This window comes from Engystomops pustulosus, chromosome 9 (assembly GCF_040894005.1).
Source record: "Engystomops pustulosus chromosome 9, aEngPut4.maternal, whole genome shotgun sequence".
Lineage (NCBI taxonomy): Eukaryota > Metazoa > Chordata > Amphibia > Anura > Leptodactylidae > Engystomops > Engystomops pustulosus.
In genome coordinates, this window is record NC_092419.1 from 109,646,467 (window position 1) to 109,661,770 (window position 15,304).

The following is a 15,304-nucleotide window of genomic DNA, read 5'->3' on the forward strand; positions in this document are numbered from 1 at the left end:
TTTCTTATGGAGGTTACTCTGGTCTCGGGGGGGGGGGGGGGGGGGGGGGCAGTAAATGGATTTTGTGCTGGCACCATCTGGATATGATGATAAGAATATGAGAATATGGGGGATGACATGGGGGACAAGTGTTTGGCAGCAGCTGTTCCCCCTCCCACTTCCGCCCCCCCATTGTTCCCCCTCCCACTTCCATCCTGACCCCGCCCCCCATTGTCCCCCCACTTCTTTGAGTCGCACCCTGACCTCTTCCCTGTTGATTTTATGACTTTCTTTCGGGTTAATGGCCACTGTCTGTCTGTTTGATGTAGCATTGTCTTGCAGTTCCTGTCAGTTACAATAGGGGGCGCTATGAGTATGTTATTATTCTGTAAACCTCGCTGTAAAGGGGTTTATGTGGATAAAAAGGAATATGGCTGAAAAGTGAATCCTAAGCACTGGACAAGGGCGACGCTGGTTTAGGAGATAACAAACCTCCCTTTCCTACCATTCACCAAAGCTTATTCTGTACTGATAATGTCCTGTGTTTGCTGTTAGTGAATGGAAACCTTCATTCTCATTTCGGCAAATTAATGTTATTGTTTGCAAGATGAAAAATTAGAAATTTCTTCAATATACTTTCTGTATTAGTTGATCAGGGTTTTCTACATCTCTGCTTGCTGTCAATCTATAGAAAGCTTCATTGTTTCCAGTGGACAGATATCTGACCCTGGTCACACAGGCGCACGGCTCGTTAGCTGCACGTCTGTGTGACCATGCTCCACTGGAAGCTTTCTATAGATTGACAGCAAGCAGAGGAATTAATACAGAAAGTATATAGGAAAACTGTATAACTTTTCATGACACAATCACATGTATTTCCCCCTTTACTGCTCCTGATGATGGTGCACTGGCCCCTCCGCCGCCCTCGTGTTTAATGATTTGGGGTTCTAGTTATTTGGAGACTGGAGAATGTTATACAGAGATTACTTAAAAAAAAGTTACATTGTATTGAAATATTTCCTGTACATATACACAGAGCTCCGCCTCCAGGTCCTGGCTCCGCCCCCTGATGGGGCAATTAGGACGAGTTGTGATGATTAGTCTCTGCAGGAGGTTCTCTTTCCAGTCCCCAGTGATTCCTCCTCCATCATAAGAATATGGTGACCACCACGTAGATGATCCAGCTGACCGAGATGAAGACCCCGAAGAGCAGGCTGAAGAGGACCAGTGAGCGAGCCTTGCGGGAGGACTCCTGAGCCTGCAGGACGTCGCCTCTGCTCAGAGCCGTGCGAGTCTGTGGAGGAGACAGACAGGTGGGTGACACAGAGCTGTAAGTCGTCCTAGAGACGTGACCTCCCTGGACGGGCAGAGGATCCAGTCTCTTTAAAGGAAACCTACCATGTGATATGATACATTATAAAGCAAACATACCCTGAGAATGCTGCAGCTACACTGATGCAGGATCAGATCTTGGTTAATCCCGGTGCTGAGGGGTTTTGCTGATAAAACAATTATAACATTATGATAATGAAGCTCTGTCACTTCCATGACTGCTTTAGCGCTTCTCTTAGCAGGTGAGTTATTCACTGTAGGAGAGGATGAAGTAATCCCTGGGTTGTGTCTGAAGGCAGAATAATCAATTGCTGCACCATTCCCCCAGCTGCTGTGTATGAGTGATGCAGCTCAGGTTGATTAGTCATGTCTTGACTAACCTCCATGTCTAATGAAAAGCTCCTGTGTTTATGTTGGCAGCCAGCCTGACCCAGCTTTCCCAAGGTCCTGAATGTTATAATAGGTTTTTTTTCAGCAAAACCAGCTTAGGGATTAACCAAGATATGATCCTGCATCAGTGTAGCTGCAGCAGTCTCAGGGAATGTTTGCTTCATAATGCATCAAATCACATGGTACGTTTCCTTTAAATGTGATGTTGTGTAAGCTAAAGCAATCATCATGAGAACCTGTCAGCAGGACTTGCCCCCTCAGCAAGTGGATGAAAGGTCCTTTCTAGAATGCCCTCTTTTATATCATCCTTTTACCTCTTCCAAAGCCGAGTGGCAATGAGCAGAGAAGAGTCAGAATTACCTGAGAGGAGTCAAGGTTTGAGGCTTCAGGGGGAGGGTCAATTCAAGTTCCGATCTAATGTGACATAGCTCCTATATACAGGCTGCTGGTGCCATATTAAAGATAAGAATGTCATCTTTCAGATCATATCTAGCTTGTGGTCCTATGGTCTACAGAACCAAAGATAAAGACTGATAGTATCCATCTCACAGAACCACAAGCCTGATGCGATATGTTAGATGTAAATTGTATCTCCACAATGACACCAGCAGCATGTTTGTAGGTGCTATAGAACAGAAGTTATGGGCGTCTGATCTAATCTGCACCCTGTAAACTTATCTCGGTTAAATCTGACTCTTCTCTGCTTATTGTCACAAGATTTTAGGGGAACCTTTTTGTTTGAAAACTGGTGAGATTTCACCTAAAAGAGGAAATTCTAGAAATGACATTTCATCCTCGACTCAAGGGGATAAAATATATAGTTAAACTGTGTGTAGTCCTGGAAGGTTCCCATAGAGTTACTAGGAGCAGATCATGGATACCAGCTGATCACCAGGGTCACCTGAGGTCCCTTTAAGGCCCAGGGGTCATTATAGGGTTAATCTGCATTGGTTCGGCCCATATCCTATTCTCCCCATTAATAATCTATGGATTACATTATTCCTCTGGACTCCGGACGCTTTTGCTTTTTCCACTCTGAATAATTTACCTCCGATCCGTGATTTGCTTGGCAGAGGATCCGCGGCCGCCTTGAAATCTCCCGGAATCGGGATTTAAAGGGCAGCTCCTCTATTGAGCCTGATCCCGGATCTCTTACCTCGTGTGAGTACACCACAGCGATGATCCCAGTCAGGAAGCAGCAGAAGAAGGTGACCAGCACCGACTCCACCATGTAGTCCTTGGTCCTGGCCTCGGGCGGTGGTGGCGCCGCGCCCCGGAGCTGTCATTCTGTGGGCAAAGCAATGGCCACAGCTCAGGTCACTTATACAATCATCCAGGCTATTGAGGGTTAACAGGAACGATTTTTAATGGACACCTGTCATCAGGTCTGTGTCACTTGTCCTGTCACCACTATGTGTTGGAGCAGCTCACAAGGATCCCATCCCAGCCTTTATCTAGTCATTTCATACATTAATCATTATAAAATCATCTATTCTTTATCATGTAAATGAGGCTGGTCACATGGTCAGAGGCAGTGATGTCACCCCTGTTACCCCTCCCCCTGCTCATGTCTGTGTGTAATGTATAGTAAAGGATGGCTAGTGTCTGTGCTGCATCTGCTGACATGCTGCATCCTCCTAATATACAGGTGAGAGACACAGACATCAGCTACACAGGTACCTGACATGTTCTGCTATAACATGTGTGAGACACAGACATCAGCTACACAAGTACCTGACATGTTCTGCTATAACATGCGTGAGACACAGACATCAGCTACACAAGTACTTGACATATTCTGCTATAACATGTGTGAGACACAGACATCAGCTACACCTGACATGTACCTGACATGTTCTGCTGTAACATGGCTGCAGCCTGGAGCTGTAGTATCTCTCCTAAACACACACGCTGTCCGTCATGTGTATAGGAGTATCTCATACACACACAGGCTGCAGGGGGCGTGGCCACCAGCAAGCACATGGAGCAGCAGTCAGTCATGCACTGGGGATGTGGCTGTGCCTCCCACTCATGAATAAGGTGGACAGCTTGAATATGCTAATTCTTCATTGGACATGGAGAGGGACAATGAAGGGATAGAGGCAATGCTCTCTAATGGCAGTTTATGAAAATATATTTAGTTTAGGGGGTTATTTTGCATGACGGGTTCTCTTTAAGGTTTAGTGGATGAGTTCTGTGCAGTTTCCTGGGGGAGGGGCGGCTCCGGATCACTGGGACATCAATAATTCATGGAGCTCCCAGAACAAGGAGCCCTGATCTTATTACCTCCCCAGGACCAGGTGAGGGAAGTTACTGTATAGGGGGCACCACCCCCTCCCTCCCGAACCATTGCCCAGGTGCAGTGATTAACCAATAATCCAGCTTTTCCTGAGGCCGGAAAGCAAATGTATCCTTCAGGTCTTGCCTATGCATTATGGGAGTAAAGTTTGGTGATTATGTAATTACACAGAAGCCCCCCCCATCTTACTATTATATAGGGGTAGGTCCCCGGCGGGTACGCGCTGGGCATGGCGGCTCCGGACTGGTAGTAGACAGGCATGTTCCCAGAGAAGTTTGCTGGGTAATTCGGATACAGGAGATGAGCGATCTTGGGATCCGGGGGAGAATACGGAGGGGGGTCCCCCACAAATCCGGTGTTCTCTATTCCTTTAGGCTCCTCTGATGTCGCCTTGGGCTGCACAGGCATTATGTCTCCTGGAGTGTCAGCTCTTGGGCTCATTTCTGACTGTGCTCTGCTCCCCTGCTCTTCCTCCTGGACCTGGACCTCTATTTCTGCAGAACCTGGAAAAGTCAGGGAGATGTCATCAGTGTGTAATTACTGACGATGAATACAATGCAAGTCAGTCTGAACTGCAACAGTTTGTTACATTTGTATCAAGTCTGGAGACTGCTGATCGTTACAGTGTATCAGAGCATTGTCTCTACTCATCACAACTGAGGGTTTGTCACTATTGTCTGAAGGATTCACAGATCAGCAAAACGAGGATAGAGCACCATTACTAATATATAGTGTGTATCAGGGTCTGGGAAAGCTGGGTGACCACTATGGTTGTGATACATCATTTGTTTCTGAACCGTTCGGTATTAGGGTTACAGTAGAACTGGAGCATTTAGGATTCCTGGTGACGACCCCTGAGGGATGTGATGAGGCCGTATATGTTGTCACACAGCTTTCCCGTCACCTGACACATCTCCTGACCTGATATAGGATTCTTCCTGCAGGTAGCGCCCTGGGATTAGGAGCAGGTCCTGCCTATAATCCGGTGTAATCCTCCTGCATCTCTGCTGCGGTTTAGTTTCCCTGAAGTATTCGATGTCGTTATGAGGAAATCTTTGAGATTACCTGGTCCCATCTCCGCAATCACAGACCCCACTGTCCCCCGCTCCACCCCCCTCTGTCCCCCCGCTGCACCCCACTTACTGTAATACAGGCTGCTATCTACAAGTGTCACCAGAACTTTACCCGCTGTAATCTACTGCTCACAACCTCAAGTGCAGCAAGGACGAGCGCCACAGGGCAAAGGGCTGGAATATGGGAGCGGGAGCCGTGTACATACTCCAGGAACATGACCTTACTACACCGAGCACCCAACCCATCATCTTACTACTGACGTCACTACTACACCCCTGCTCCGCAATAGACGATACCTATGTACAGGAATATAACTACTATAATACTGCCCCCTATGTAAAAGAATATAACTACTACAATACTGCCCCCTATGTACAGGAATATAACTACTATAATACTGCCCCCTATGTACAGGAATATAACTACTATAATACTGCCCCCTATGTACAAGAATATATCTACTATAATACTGCCCCCTATGTACAGGAATATAACTACTATAATACTGCCCCCTATGTACAGGAATATAACTACTATAATACTGCCCCCTATGTACAGGAATATAACTACTATAATACTGCCCCCTATGTACAGGAATATAACTACTATAATACTGCCCCTATGTACAGGAATATAACTACTATAATACTGCCCCCTATGTACAAGAATATAACTACTATAATACTGCCCCCTATGTGCAGGAATATAACTACTATAATACTGCCCCCTATGTACAGGAATATAACTGCTATAATACTGCCCCCTATGTACAAGAATATAACTACTATAATACTGCCCCCTATGTACAGGAATATAACTACTATAATACTGCCCCCTATGTACAGGAATATAACTACTATAATACTGCCCCCTATGTACAGGAATATAACTACTATAATACTGCTCCCTATGTACAGGAATATAACTACTCTAATACTGCTCCCTATGTACAGGAATATAACTACTCTAATACTGCTCCCTATGTACAGGAATATAACTACTATAATACTGCCCCCTATGTACAGGAATATAACTACTATAATACTGCCCCCTATGTACAGGAATATAACTACTATAATACTGCCCCCTATGTACAAGAATATAACTACTATAATACTGCCTCCTATGTACAGGAATATAACTACTATAATACTGCCCCCTATGTACAGGAATATAACTACTATAATACTGCCCCCTATGTACAGGAATATAACTACTATAATACTGCCCCCTATGTACAAGAATATATCTACTATAATACTGCTCCCTATGTACAGGAATATAACTACTATAATACTGCCCCCTATGTACAGGAATATAACTACTATAATACTGCCACCTATGTACAGGAATATAACTACTATAATACTGCCCCCTATGTACAGGAATATAACTACTATAATACTGCCCCTATGTACAAGAATATAACTACTATAATACTGCCCCCTATGTACAGGAATATAACTACTATAATACTGCCCCCTATGTACAAGAATATAACTACTATAATACTGCCCCCTATGTACAGGAATATAACTACTATAATACTGCCCCCTATGTACAAGAATATAATTACTATAATACTGCCCCCTATGTACAAGAATATAACTACTATAATACTGCCCCTATGTACAGGAATATAACTACTATAATACTGCCCCCTATGTACAAGAATATAACTACTATAATACTGCCCCCTATGTACAGGAATATAACTACTATAATACTGCCCCCTATGTACAGGAATAGAACTACTATAATACTGCCCCCTATGTACAGGAATAGAACTACTATAATACTGCCCCCTATGTACAGGAATAGAACTACTATAATACTGCCCCCTATGTACAAGAATATAACTACTATAATACTGCCCCCTATGTACAGGAATATAACTACTATAATACTGCCCCCTATGTACAGGAATAGAACTACTATAATACTGCCCCCTATGTACAGGAATATAACTACTATAATACTGCCCCCTATGTAAAAGAATATAACTACTACAATACTGCCCCCTATGTACAGGAATATAACTACTATAATACTGCCCCCTATGTACAGGAATATAACTACTATAATACTGCCCCCTATGTACAGGAATATAACTACTATAATACTGCCCCCTATGTACAAGAATATAATTACTATAATACTGCCCCCTATGTACAAGAATACAACTACTATAATACTGCCCCCTATGTACAGGAATAGAACTACTATAATACTGCCCCCTATGTACAGGAATAGAACTACTATAATACTGCCCCCTATGTACAGGAATAGAACTACTATAATACTGCCCCCTATGTACAGGAATAGAACTACTATAATACTGCCCCCTATGTACAGGAATAGAACTACTATAATACTGCCCCCTATGTACAGGAATATAACTACTATAATACTGCCCCCTATGTACAGGGATATAACTACTATAATACTGCCCCCTATGTACAAGAATATAACTACTATAATACTGCCCTCTATGTACAAGAATATAACTACTATAATACTGCCCCCTATGTACAAGAATATAACTACTATAATACTGCCCCCTATGTACAAGAATATAACTACTATAATACTGCCCCCTATGTACAGGAATATAACTACTATAATACTGCCCCCTATGTACAGGAATATAACTACTATAATACTGCCCCCTATGTATAGGAATATAACTACTATAATACTGCCCCCTATGTACAGGAATATAACTACTATAATACTGCCCGCTATGTACAAGAATATAACTACTATAATACTGCCCCCTATGTACAAGAATATAACTACTATAATACTGCCCCTATGTACAAGAATATAACTACTATAATACTGCCCCCTATGTACAAGAATATAACTACTATAATACTGCCCCCTATGTACAGGAATATAACTACTATAATACTGCCCCCTATGTACAAGAATATAACTACTATAATACTGCCCCTATGTACAGGAATATAACTACTATAATACTGCCCCCTATGTACAGGAATATAACTACTATAATACTGCCCCCTATGTACAGGAATAGGACTACCTGTGGGCACGTTAGATCCAACTGTAGTATTGGGGAATACAATCTATTACTCTCTGTTATCAGCCATTACATCCCGGGGGGAGGAGACTGTACAGGGGGGGATACAATCTATTACTCTCTGTTATCAGCCATTACATCCCGGGGAGAGGAGACTGTACAGGGGGGATACAATCTATTACTCTCTGTTATCAGCCATTACATCCCGGGGAGAGGAGACTGTACAGGGGGGGATACAATCTATTACTCTCTGTTATCAGCCATTACATCCCGGGGAGAGGAGACTGTACAGGGGGGATACAATCTATTACTCTCTGCTATCAGCCATTACATCCCGGGGAGAGGAGACTGTACAGGGGGGGGGATACAATCTATTACTCTCTGTTATCAGCCATTACATCCCGGGGAGAGGAGACTGTACAGGGGGGGGGATACAATCTATTACTCTCTGTTATCAGCCATTACATCCCGGGGAGAGGAGACTGTACAGGGGGGGATACAATCTATTACTCTCTGTTATCAGCCATTACATCCCGGGGAGAGGAGACTGTACAGGGGGGATACAATCTATTACTCTCTGTTATCAGCCATTACACCCCGGGGACAGGAGACTGTACAGAGGGATACAATCTATTACTCTCTGTTATCAGCCATTACATCCCGGGGAGAGGAGACTGTACAGGGGGGGATACAATCTATTACTCTCTGTTATCAGCCATTACATCCCGGGGAGAGGAGACTGTACAGGGGGGGGGATACAATCTATTACTCTCTGTTATCAGCCATTACATCCCGGGGAGAGGAGACTGTAGAGGGGGATACAATCTATTACTCTCTGTTATCAGCCATTACACCCCGGGGAGAGGAGACTGTACAGGGGGGGGGGGGGGGGGGATACAATCTATTACTCTCTGTTATCAGCCATTACATCCCGGGGAGAGGAGACTGTACAGGGGGGGATACAATCTATTACTCTCTGTTATCAGCCATTACATCCCGGGGACAGGAGACTGTACAGAGGGATACAATCTATTACTCTCTGTTATCAGCCATTACATCCTGGGGAGAGGAGACTGTACAGAGGGATACAATCTATTACTCTCTGTTATCAGCCATTACATCCCGGGGAGAGGAGACTGTACAGGGGGGGGGGGGATACAATCTATTACTCTCTGTTATCAGCCATTACATCCCGGGGAGAGGAGACTGTACAGGGGGGGGGAATACAATCTATTACTCTCTGTTATCAGCCATTACATCCCGGGGAGAGGAGACTGTACAGGGGGATACAATCTATTACTCTCTGTTATCAGCCATTACACCCCGGGGAGAGGAGACTGTACAGGGGGATACAATCTATTACTCTCTGTTATCAGCCATTACACCCCGGGGAGAGGAGACTGTACAGGGGGGGATACAATCTATTACTCTCTGTTATCAGCCATTACATCCCGGGGAGAGGAGACTGTACAGGGGGGGATACAATCTATTACTCTCTGTTATCAGCCATTACATCCCGGGGATAGGAGACTGTACAGGGGGGATACAATCTATTACTCTCTGTTATCAGCCATTACATCCCGGGGAGAGGAGACTGTACAGGGGGGATACAATCTATTACTCTCTGTTATCAGCCATTACATCCCGGGGAGAGGAGACTGTACAGGGGGGGGGGGGGATACAATCTATTACTCTCTGTTATCAGCCATTACATCCCGGGGAGAGGAGACTGTACAGGGGGGGGGATACAATCTATTACTCTCTGTTATCAGCCATTACACCCCGGGGAGAGGAGACTGTAGAGGGGGATACAATCTATTACTCTCTGTTATCAGCCATTACATCCCGGGGAGAGGAGACTGTACAGGGGGGATACAATCTATTACTCTCTGTTATCAGCCATTACATCCCGGGGAGAGGAGACTGTACGGGGGGGGGGGGGGATACAATCTATTACTCTCTGTTATCAGCCATTACATCCCGGGGAGAGGAGCCTGTACAGGGGGGGGGGATACAATCTATTACTCTCTGTTATCAGCCATTACATCCCGGGGAGAGGAGACTGTACAGGGGGATACAATCTATTACTCTCTGTTATCAGCCATTACACCCCGGGGAGAGGAGACTGTACAGGGGGGGATACAATCTATTACTCTCTGTTATCAGCCATTACATCCCGGGGAGAGGAGACTGTACAGGGGGGATACAATCTATTACTCTCTGTTATCAGCCATTACATCCCGGGGATAGGAGACTGTACAGGGGGGATACAATCTATTACTCTCTGTTATCAGCCATTACATCCCGGGGAGAGGAGACTGTACAGGGGGGGATACAATCTATTACTCTCTGTTATCAGCCATTACACCCCGGGGAGAGGAGACTGTACAGGGGGGATACAATCTATTACTCTCTGTTATCAGCCATTACACCCCGGGGAGAGGAGACTGTACAGGGGGATACAATCTATTACTCTCTGTTATCAGCCATTACATCCCGGGGAGAGGAGACTGTACAGGGGGGGGGGGGGTACAATCTATTACTCTCTGTTATCAGCCATTACACCCCGGGGAGAGGAGACTGTACAGGAGGATACAATCTATTACTCTCTGTTATCAGCCATTACACCCCGGGGAGAGGAGACTGTACAGGGGGATACAATCTATTACTCTCTGTTATCAGCCATTACACCCCGGGGAGAGGAGACTGTACAGGGGGGATACAATCTATTACTCTCTGTTATCAGCTTAGGGTGAGGTGACTGTAGTTTACCTTATTACCATGAGTGACAGGTGCTGTAGATGCCTGTGGTTCTCCGTGGTTCTTACAGTGAGTGTTATTATAAGCTCTCAGTTTGTGCCTGCTGGGAGTTGTAGTTCTACACCCGCCTTCTATTGCTCAGGTTACTGCTGCCTTGTAGATACATTGTTCACAATCTCCTAGACATGTTCTTGTATTGTTTCTCTTTGCCACTTGCCCATATGTATACCCGTGTTGTGTCCCCCTGCCCGGGTGGTACCTGTAGTCGCCATGGTGTTGGCACTCTCTGATGACGGGCGCTATCCTCTTCTTCTCATGAATGCCGCTCTTGTTGGCCCAGGGGCTCGGGCTGGCTCATCCTCACCCTGCTGTGCCGCCCTGCTCCGGTGCCTGCTCCTTCTCTCTGCCTCGGGGCTCGGGTTCCTGGCTCTCTCCTTCCTCATTAATAATTGACAGACGTGTTTGCGGAAGGCTGTGCAAATAGCAGCCCTGCTCCTGGCGCGGAGCTCACAGGGAAGGCTGGCAGTACCATGTCACTCAATGCCACCATGGTACAAAGGGTGGAGGTAGGTCGCGTAAGGGGTTGGTACTGGTCAGGTCAATGTTAACCCCGTGTATGAAAGGTTGAGTTTATTAGATCATCCAGGCTTGGACAGGTGGGGGTGCACCCTAATGATGGGGTCACCCTTGCACCCCTGAGAGGTGCATCACCATGTGACGTTGTGTGCCATCAGCTCCCGCACATCCCGGGTCCATAAACCACAATCCTCACAGATGGAAAGTTCTATAAACTTAAGATTTCTAGTCACTAAACGATCCTTCCTGTAACAGCTGCAGCTTTGTTACAATGTAACCAGCAATAGACTGTGCTCTGTGAGCAGCGCTTATCTCTCCTGATTGTTTGCCGCAGTGTAACATCTGTGCTGCGGATGCGTTACTGTGTATCAGTTCAGATGAATTGTAGCCATCTAGTATCACAGAAGAGTTTCACAACCGTTTGCAATTGTAACAAACCCTCAGCTGTGGTTGTGAGAAGCACTCGGCTTAGGTTTTCAGCCTGTCTATTTATGATCCCATTCAATAACAGAAAGAAGAAATCCTAGAAATGGTGAGAAACAGAACAGAACCTCCCAGAACTTCTCAATATGCGATGATTGATCTCTATTCACACACTGGCGCAGCATTGGCCCTCGCCCTTATGTTTCTCCTGCGCTGATACATTGTAGCAGCTCGGAATGTGCTGCAGTCACTCAGCTTTTCCTGGCAGAGTAGCCGCCAGTCTCCTGACAATCCTCCCAGCATTGATAATGGAGGTTCCCACAGCCACTAATTGCCTTCTCGAGGTCACACGGCAGATAAGCGGCGCCAGACCTGACCGGCAGGTTTAAAGGGCCAGTCCTTGAGGCATCGAGGAAAGCTGGGTGACGTCTGATCTTGCAGGACGCTGGGAAAGCGGAGTGTTAGCCCCTGTCACCCCGGCGCCCTCCTACCAGGTGTTATACTGGTGTCTTATGGGTCAGGGTCCCGCTCAGCACCTGCAGGCGGCCATGTTGTCACCCAGCTTTGCCCCCAGTTCTGGTGCTGATCGTCTCAGGATGTGATGAGACTGTGGTGGCTTCTTAAAGGGCAGGTGCAGAGTTTCTACCCCCCATGGGGCACGTGGACCCTTCTCTTACCCCTCAGACCCCCCCAGGTTTTCCTTCAGTGTTTCTGGAATTATCTCCGGGCTCCAGATGTGAAGGTGACTTCTACAAAAGTAACAAATTTGGCTAAAAACACCAAACCAGGTGCCTGTACTATGTATCCCCCCACCCCCTTTCCGCGCCGGAGCCGCAGTCTGTGAGCGCCATCTTTCCCTCAGTTCACACACTGCGGTAATTATAGAAAGAGTCTTGCGGGGGAGAGAACCACACACAAGCTACGTCACAAACTAAAGCAAACAAGACACCTGTAGCCCCGCCCCTCCCGTCACATGATATTGTACTGTCACATGACCTGTACTGGAGCGCATGCGCCCTGGCTCCCAGCATGCTGTGCGGAATGTCCGCTGATGGCCGTCCTTGCCGCGGTGTCTCCTGGGAGTTGTAGTTTCCGCACTGTCCCCGTTGCCCGCAGGTTCTCCCGCCATGGCCTCAGCAGGGAGCATGGAAACCCCGGAGCGCGGACTCCAGCGGCCATTCCTCATCGGGGTGAGCGGCGGCACCGCCAGCGGAAAGGTGAGTGCGGGGTCAAGAGATGTCACTGACCTGAGGGGTGTCAGGTAAGTACCGCAACCCGGGGCCCCGGCAGTGACAGGCAGTCCCCCCCTCCTCTCCTCCAGTGACAGGCAGTGCCCCCCCCTCCTCTCCTCCAGTGACAGGCAGTGCCCCCCCCCCTCCTCCAGTGACAGGCAGTGCCCCCCCCCCTCCTCTCCTCCAGTGACAGGCAGTCCCCCCCCCCCCTCCTCTCCTCCAGTGACAGGCAGTGCCCCCCCTCCTCTCCTCCAGTGACAGGCAGTGCCCCCCCCTCCTCTCCTCCAGTGACAGGCAGTGCCCCCCCTCCTCTCCTCCAATGACAGGCAGTGCCCCCCCTCCTCTCCTCCAGTGACAGGCAGAGCCCCCCCCCTCTCTCCTCCAGTGACAGGCAGTGCCCCCCCCTCCTCTCCTCCAGTGACAGGCAGTGCCCCCCCCTCCTCTCCTCCAGTGACAGGCAGTGCCCCCCCCCTCCTCTCCTCCAGTGACAGGCAGTGCCCCCCCCCCCTCCTCTCCTCCAGTGACAGGCAGTGCCCCCCCCCTCCTCTCCTCCAGTGACAGGCAGTGCCCCCCCCCTCCCTCTCCTCCAGTGACAGGCAGTGCCCCCCCCTCCTCTCCTCCAGTGACAGGCAGTGCCCCCCCTCCTCTCCCTCCAGTGACAGGCAGTGCCCCCCCTCCTCTCCTCCAGTGACAGGCAGTGCCCCCCCTCCTCTCCTCCAGTGACAGGCAGTGCCCCCCTCCTCTCCTCCAGTGACAGGCAGTGCCCCCCCCTCCTCTCCTCCAGTGACAGGCAGTGCCCCCCCCTCCTCTCCTCCAGTGACAGGCAGTGCCCCCCCCTCCCTCCTCCAGTGACAGGCAGTGCCCCCCCCTCCTCTCCTCCAGTGACAGGCAGTGCCCCCCCCTCCTCTCCTCCAGTGACAGGCAGTGCCCCCCCCTCCTCTCCTCCAGTGACAGGCAGTGCCCCCCCCCTCCTCCAGTGACAGGCAGTGCTCCCCCCCCTCCCTCCTCCAGTGACAGGCAGTGCCCCCCCTCCCCTCCTCCAGTGACAGGCAGTGCCCCCCCTCCCTCCTCCAGTGACAGGCAGTGCCCCCCTCCCTCCTCCAGTGACAGGCAGTGCCCCCCCTCCCCTCCTCCAGTGACAGGCAGTGCCCCCCCTCCTCCAGTGACAGGCAGTGCCTCCCCCTCCTCCAGTGACAGGCAGTGCCCCCCCCTCCTCCAGTGACAGGCAGTGCCCCCCCCTCCTCCAGTGACAGCAGTGCCCCCCCCTCCTCCAGTGACAGGCAGTGCCCCCCTCTCTCCTCCAGTGACAGGCAGTGCCCCCCTCCTCTCCTCCAGTGACAGGCAGTGCCCCCCCCCTCCTCTCCTCCAGTGACAGGCAGTGCCCCCCCCCTCCTCTCCTCCAGTGACAGGCAGTGCCCCCCCTCCTCTCCTCCAGTGACAGGCAGTGCCCCCCCTCCTCTCCTCCAGTGACAGGCAGTGCCCCCCCCCCCCTCTCCTCCAGTGACAGGCAGTGCCCCCCCCTCCTCTCCTCCAGTGACAGGCAGTGCCCCCCCTCATCTCCTCCAGTGACAGGCAGTGCCCCCCCCTCCTCTCCTCCAGTGACAGGCAGTGCCCCCCTCCTCTCCCTCCAGTGACAGGCAGTGCCCCCCCTCCTCTCCTCCAGTGACAGGCAGTGCCCCCCCTCATCTCCTCCAGTGACAGGCAGTGCCCCCCCTCATCTCCTCCAGTGACAGGCAGTGCCCCCCCTCATCTCCTCCAGTGACAGGCAGTGCCCCCCCCTCATCTCCTCCAGTGACAGGCAGTGCCCCCCCTCCTCTCCTCCAGTGACAGGCAGTGCCCCCCCTCACGTCCCCCTCCTCCAAGTGACAGGCAGTGCCCCCCCTCCCCTCCTCCAGTGACAGGCAGTGCCCCCCCTCCCCTCCTCCAGTGACAGGCAGTGCCCCCCCCTCCCCTCCTCCAGTGACAGGCAGTGCCCCCCCTCCCCTCCTCCAGTGACAGGATACACACAGTGCCCCCCCTCCTTCCCAGTGACAGGCAGTGCCCCCTCCCCTCCTCCAGTGACAGGCAGTGCCCCCCCTCCCCTCCTCCAGTGACAGGCAGTGCCCCCCCTCCCCTCCTCCAGTGACAGGCAGTGCCCCCCCTCCCCTCCTCCAGTGACAGGCAGTGCCCCCCCTCCTTCCCTCCAGTGACAGG

At 49.6% G+C, this 15,304-nt stretch overlaps 2 protein-coding genes across 2 annotated transcripts in view; one reads left to right on the forward strand and one right to left on the reverse strand.

Moving 5' to 3' along the window:
* Positions 1 to 966: 966 nt before the first annotated feature.
* Positions 967 to 12,776, reverse strand: PRRT1B (proline rich transmembrane protein 1B). The gene is made up of 4 exons (XM_072123018.1): positions 11,140 to 12,776; positions 4,133 to 4,503; positions 2,858 to 2,980; positions 967 to 1,273 (listed from the first exon to the last, which is right to left on the reverse strand). The coding sequence occupies exons 1-4, from the start codon at positions 11,150 to 11,152 to the stop codon at positions 1,127 to 1,129; spliced, it is 654 nt and encodes a 217-aa protein (XP_071979119.1). The 5' UTR covers positions 11,153 to 12,776; the 3' UTR covers positions 967 to 1,126.
* Positions 12,777 to 12,874: 98 nt separating this feature from the next.
* UCK1 (uridine-cytidine kinase 1) overlaps positions 12,875 to 15,304 on the forward strand; it is a 15,266-nt gene continuing 12,836 nt past the window's right edge. The window contains exon 1 of the mRNA XM_072125592.1: positions 12,875 to 13,096. Within this exon, the coding sequence (XP_071981693.1) occupies positions 13,007 to 13,096 (90 nt within the window). The 5' untranslated portion in view covers positions 12,875 to 13,006. The remainder of the gene's footprint in view (positions 13,097 to 15,304) is intronic.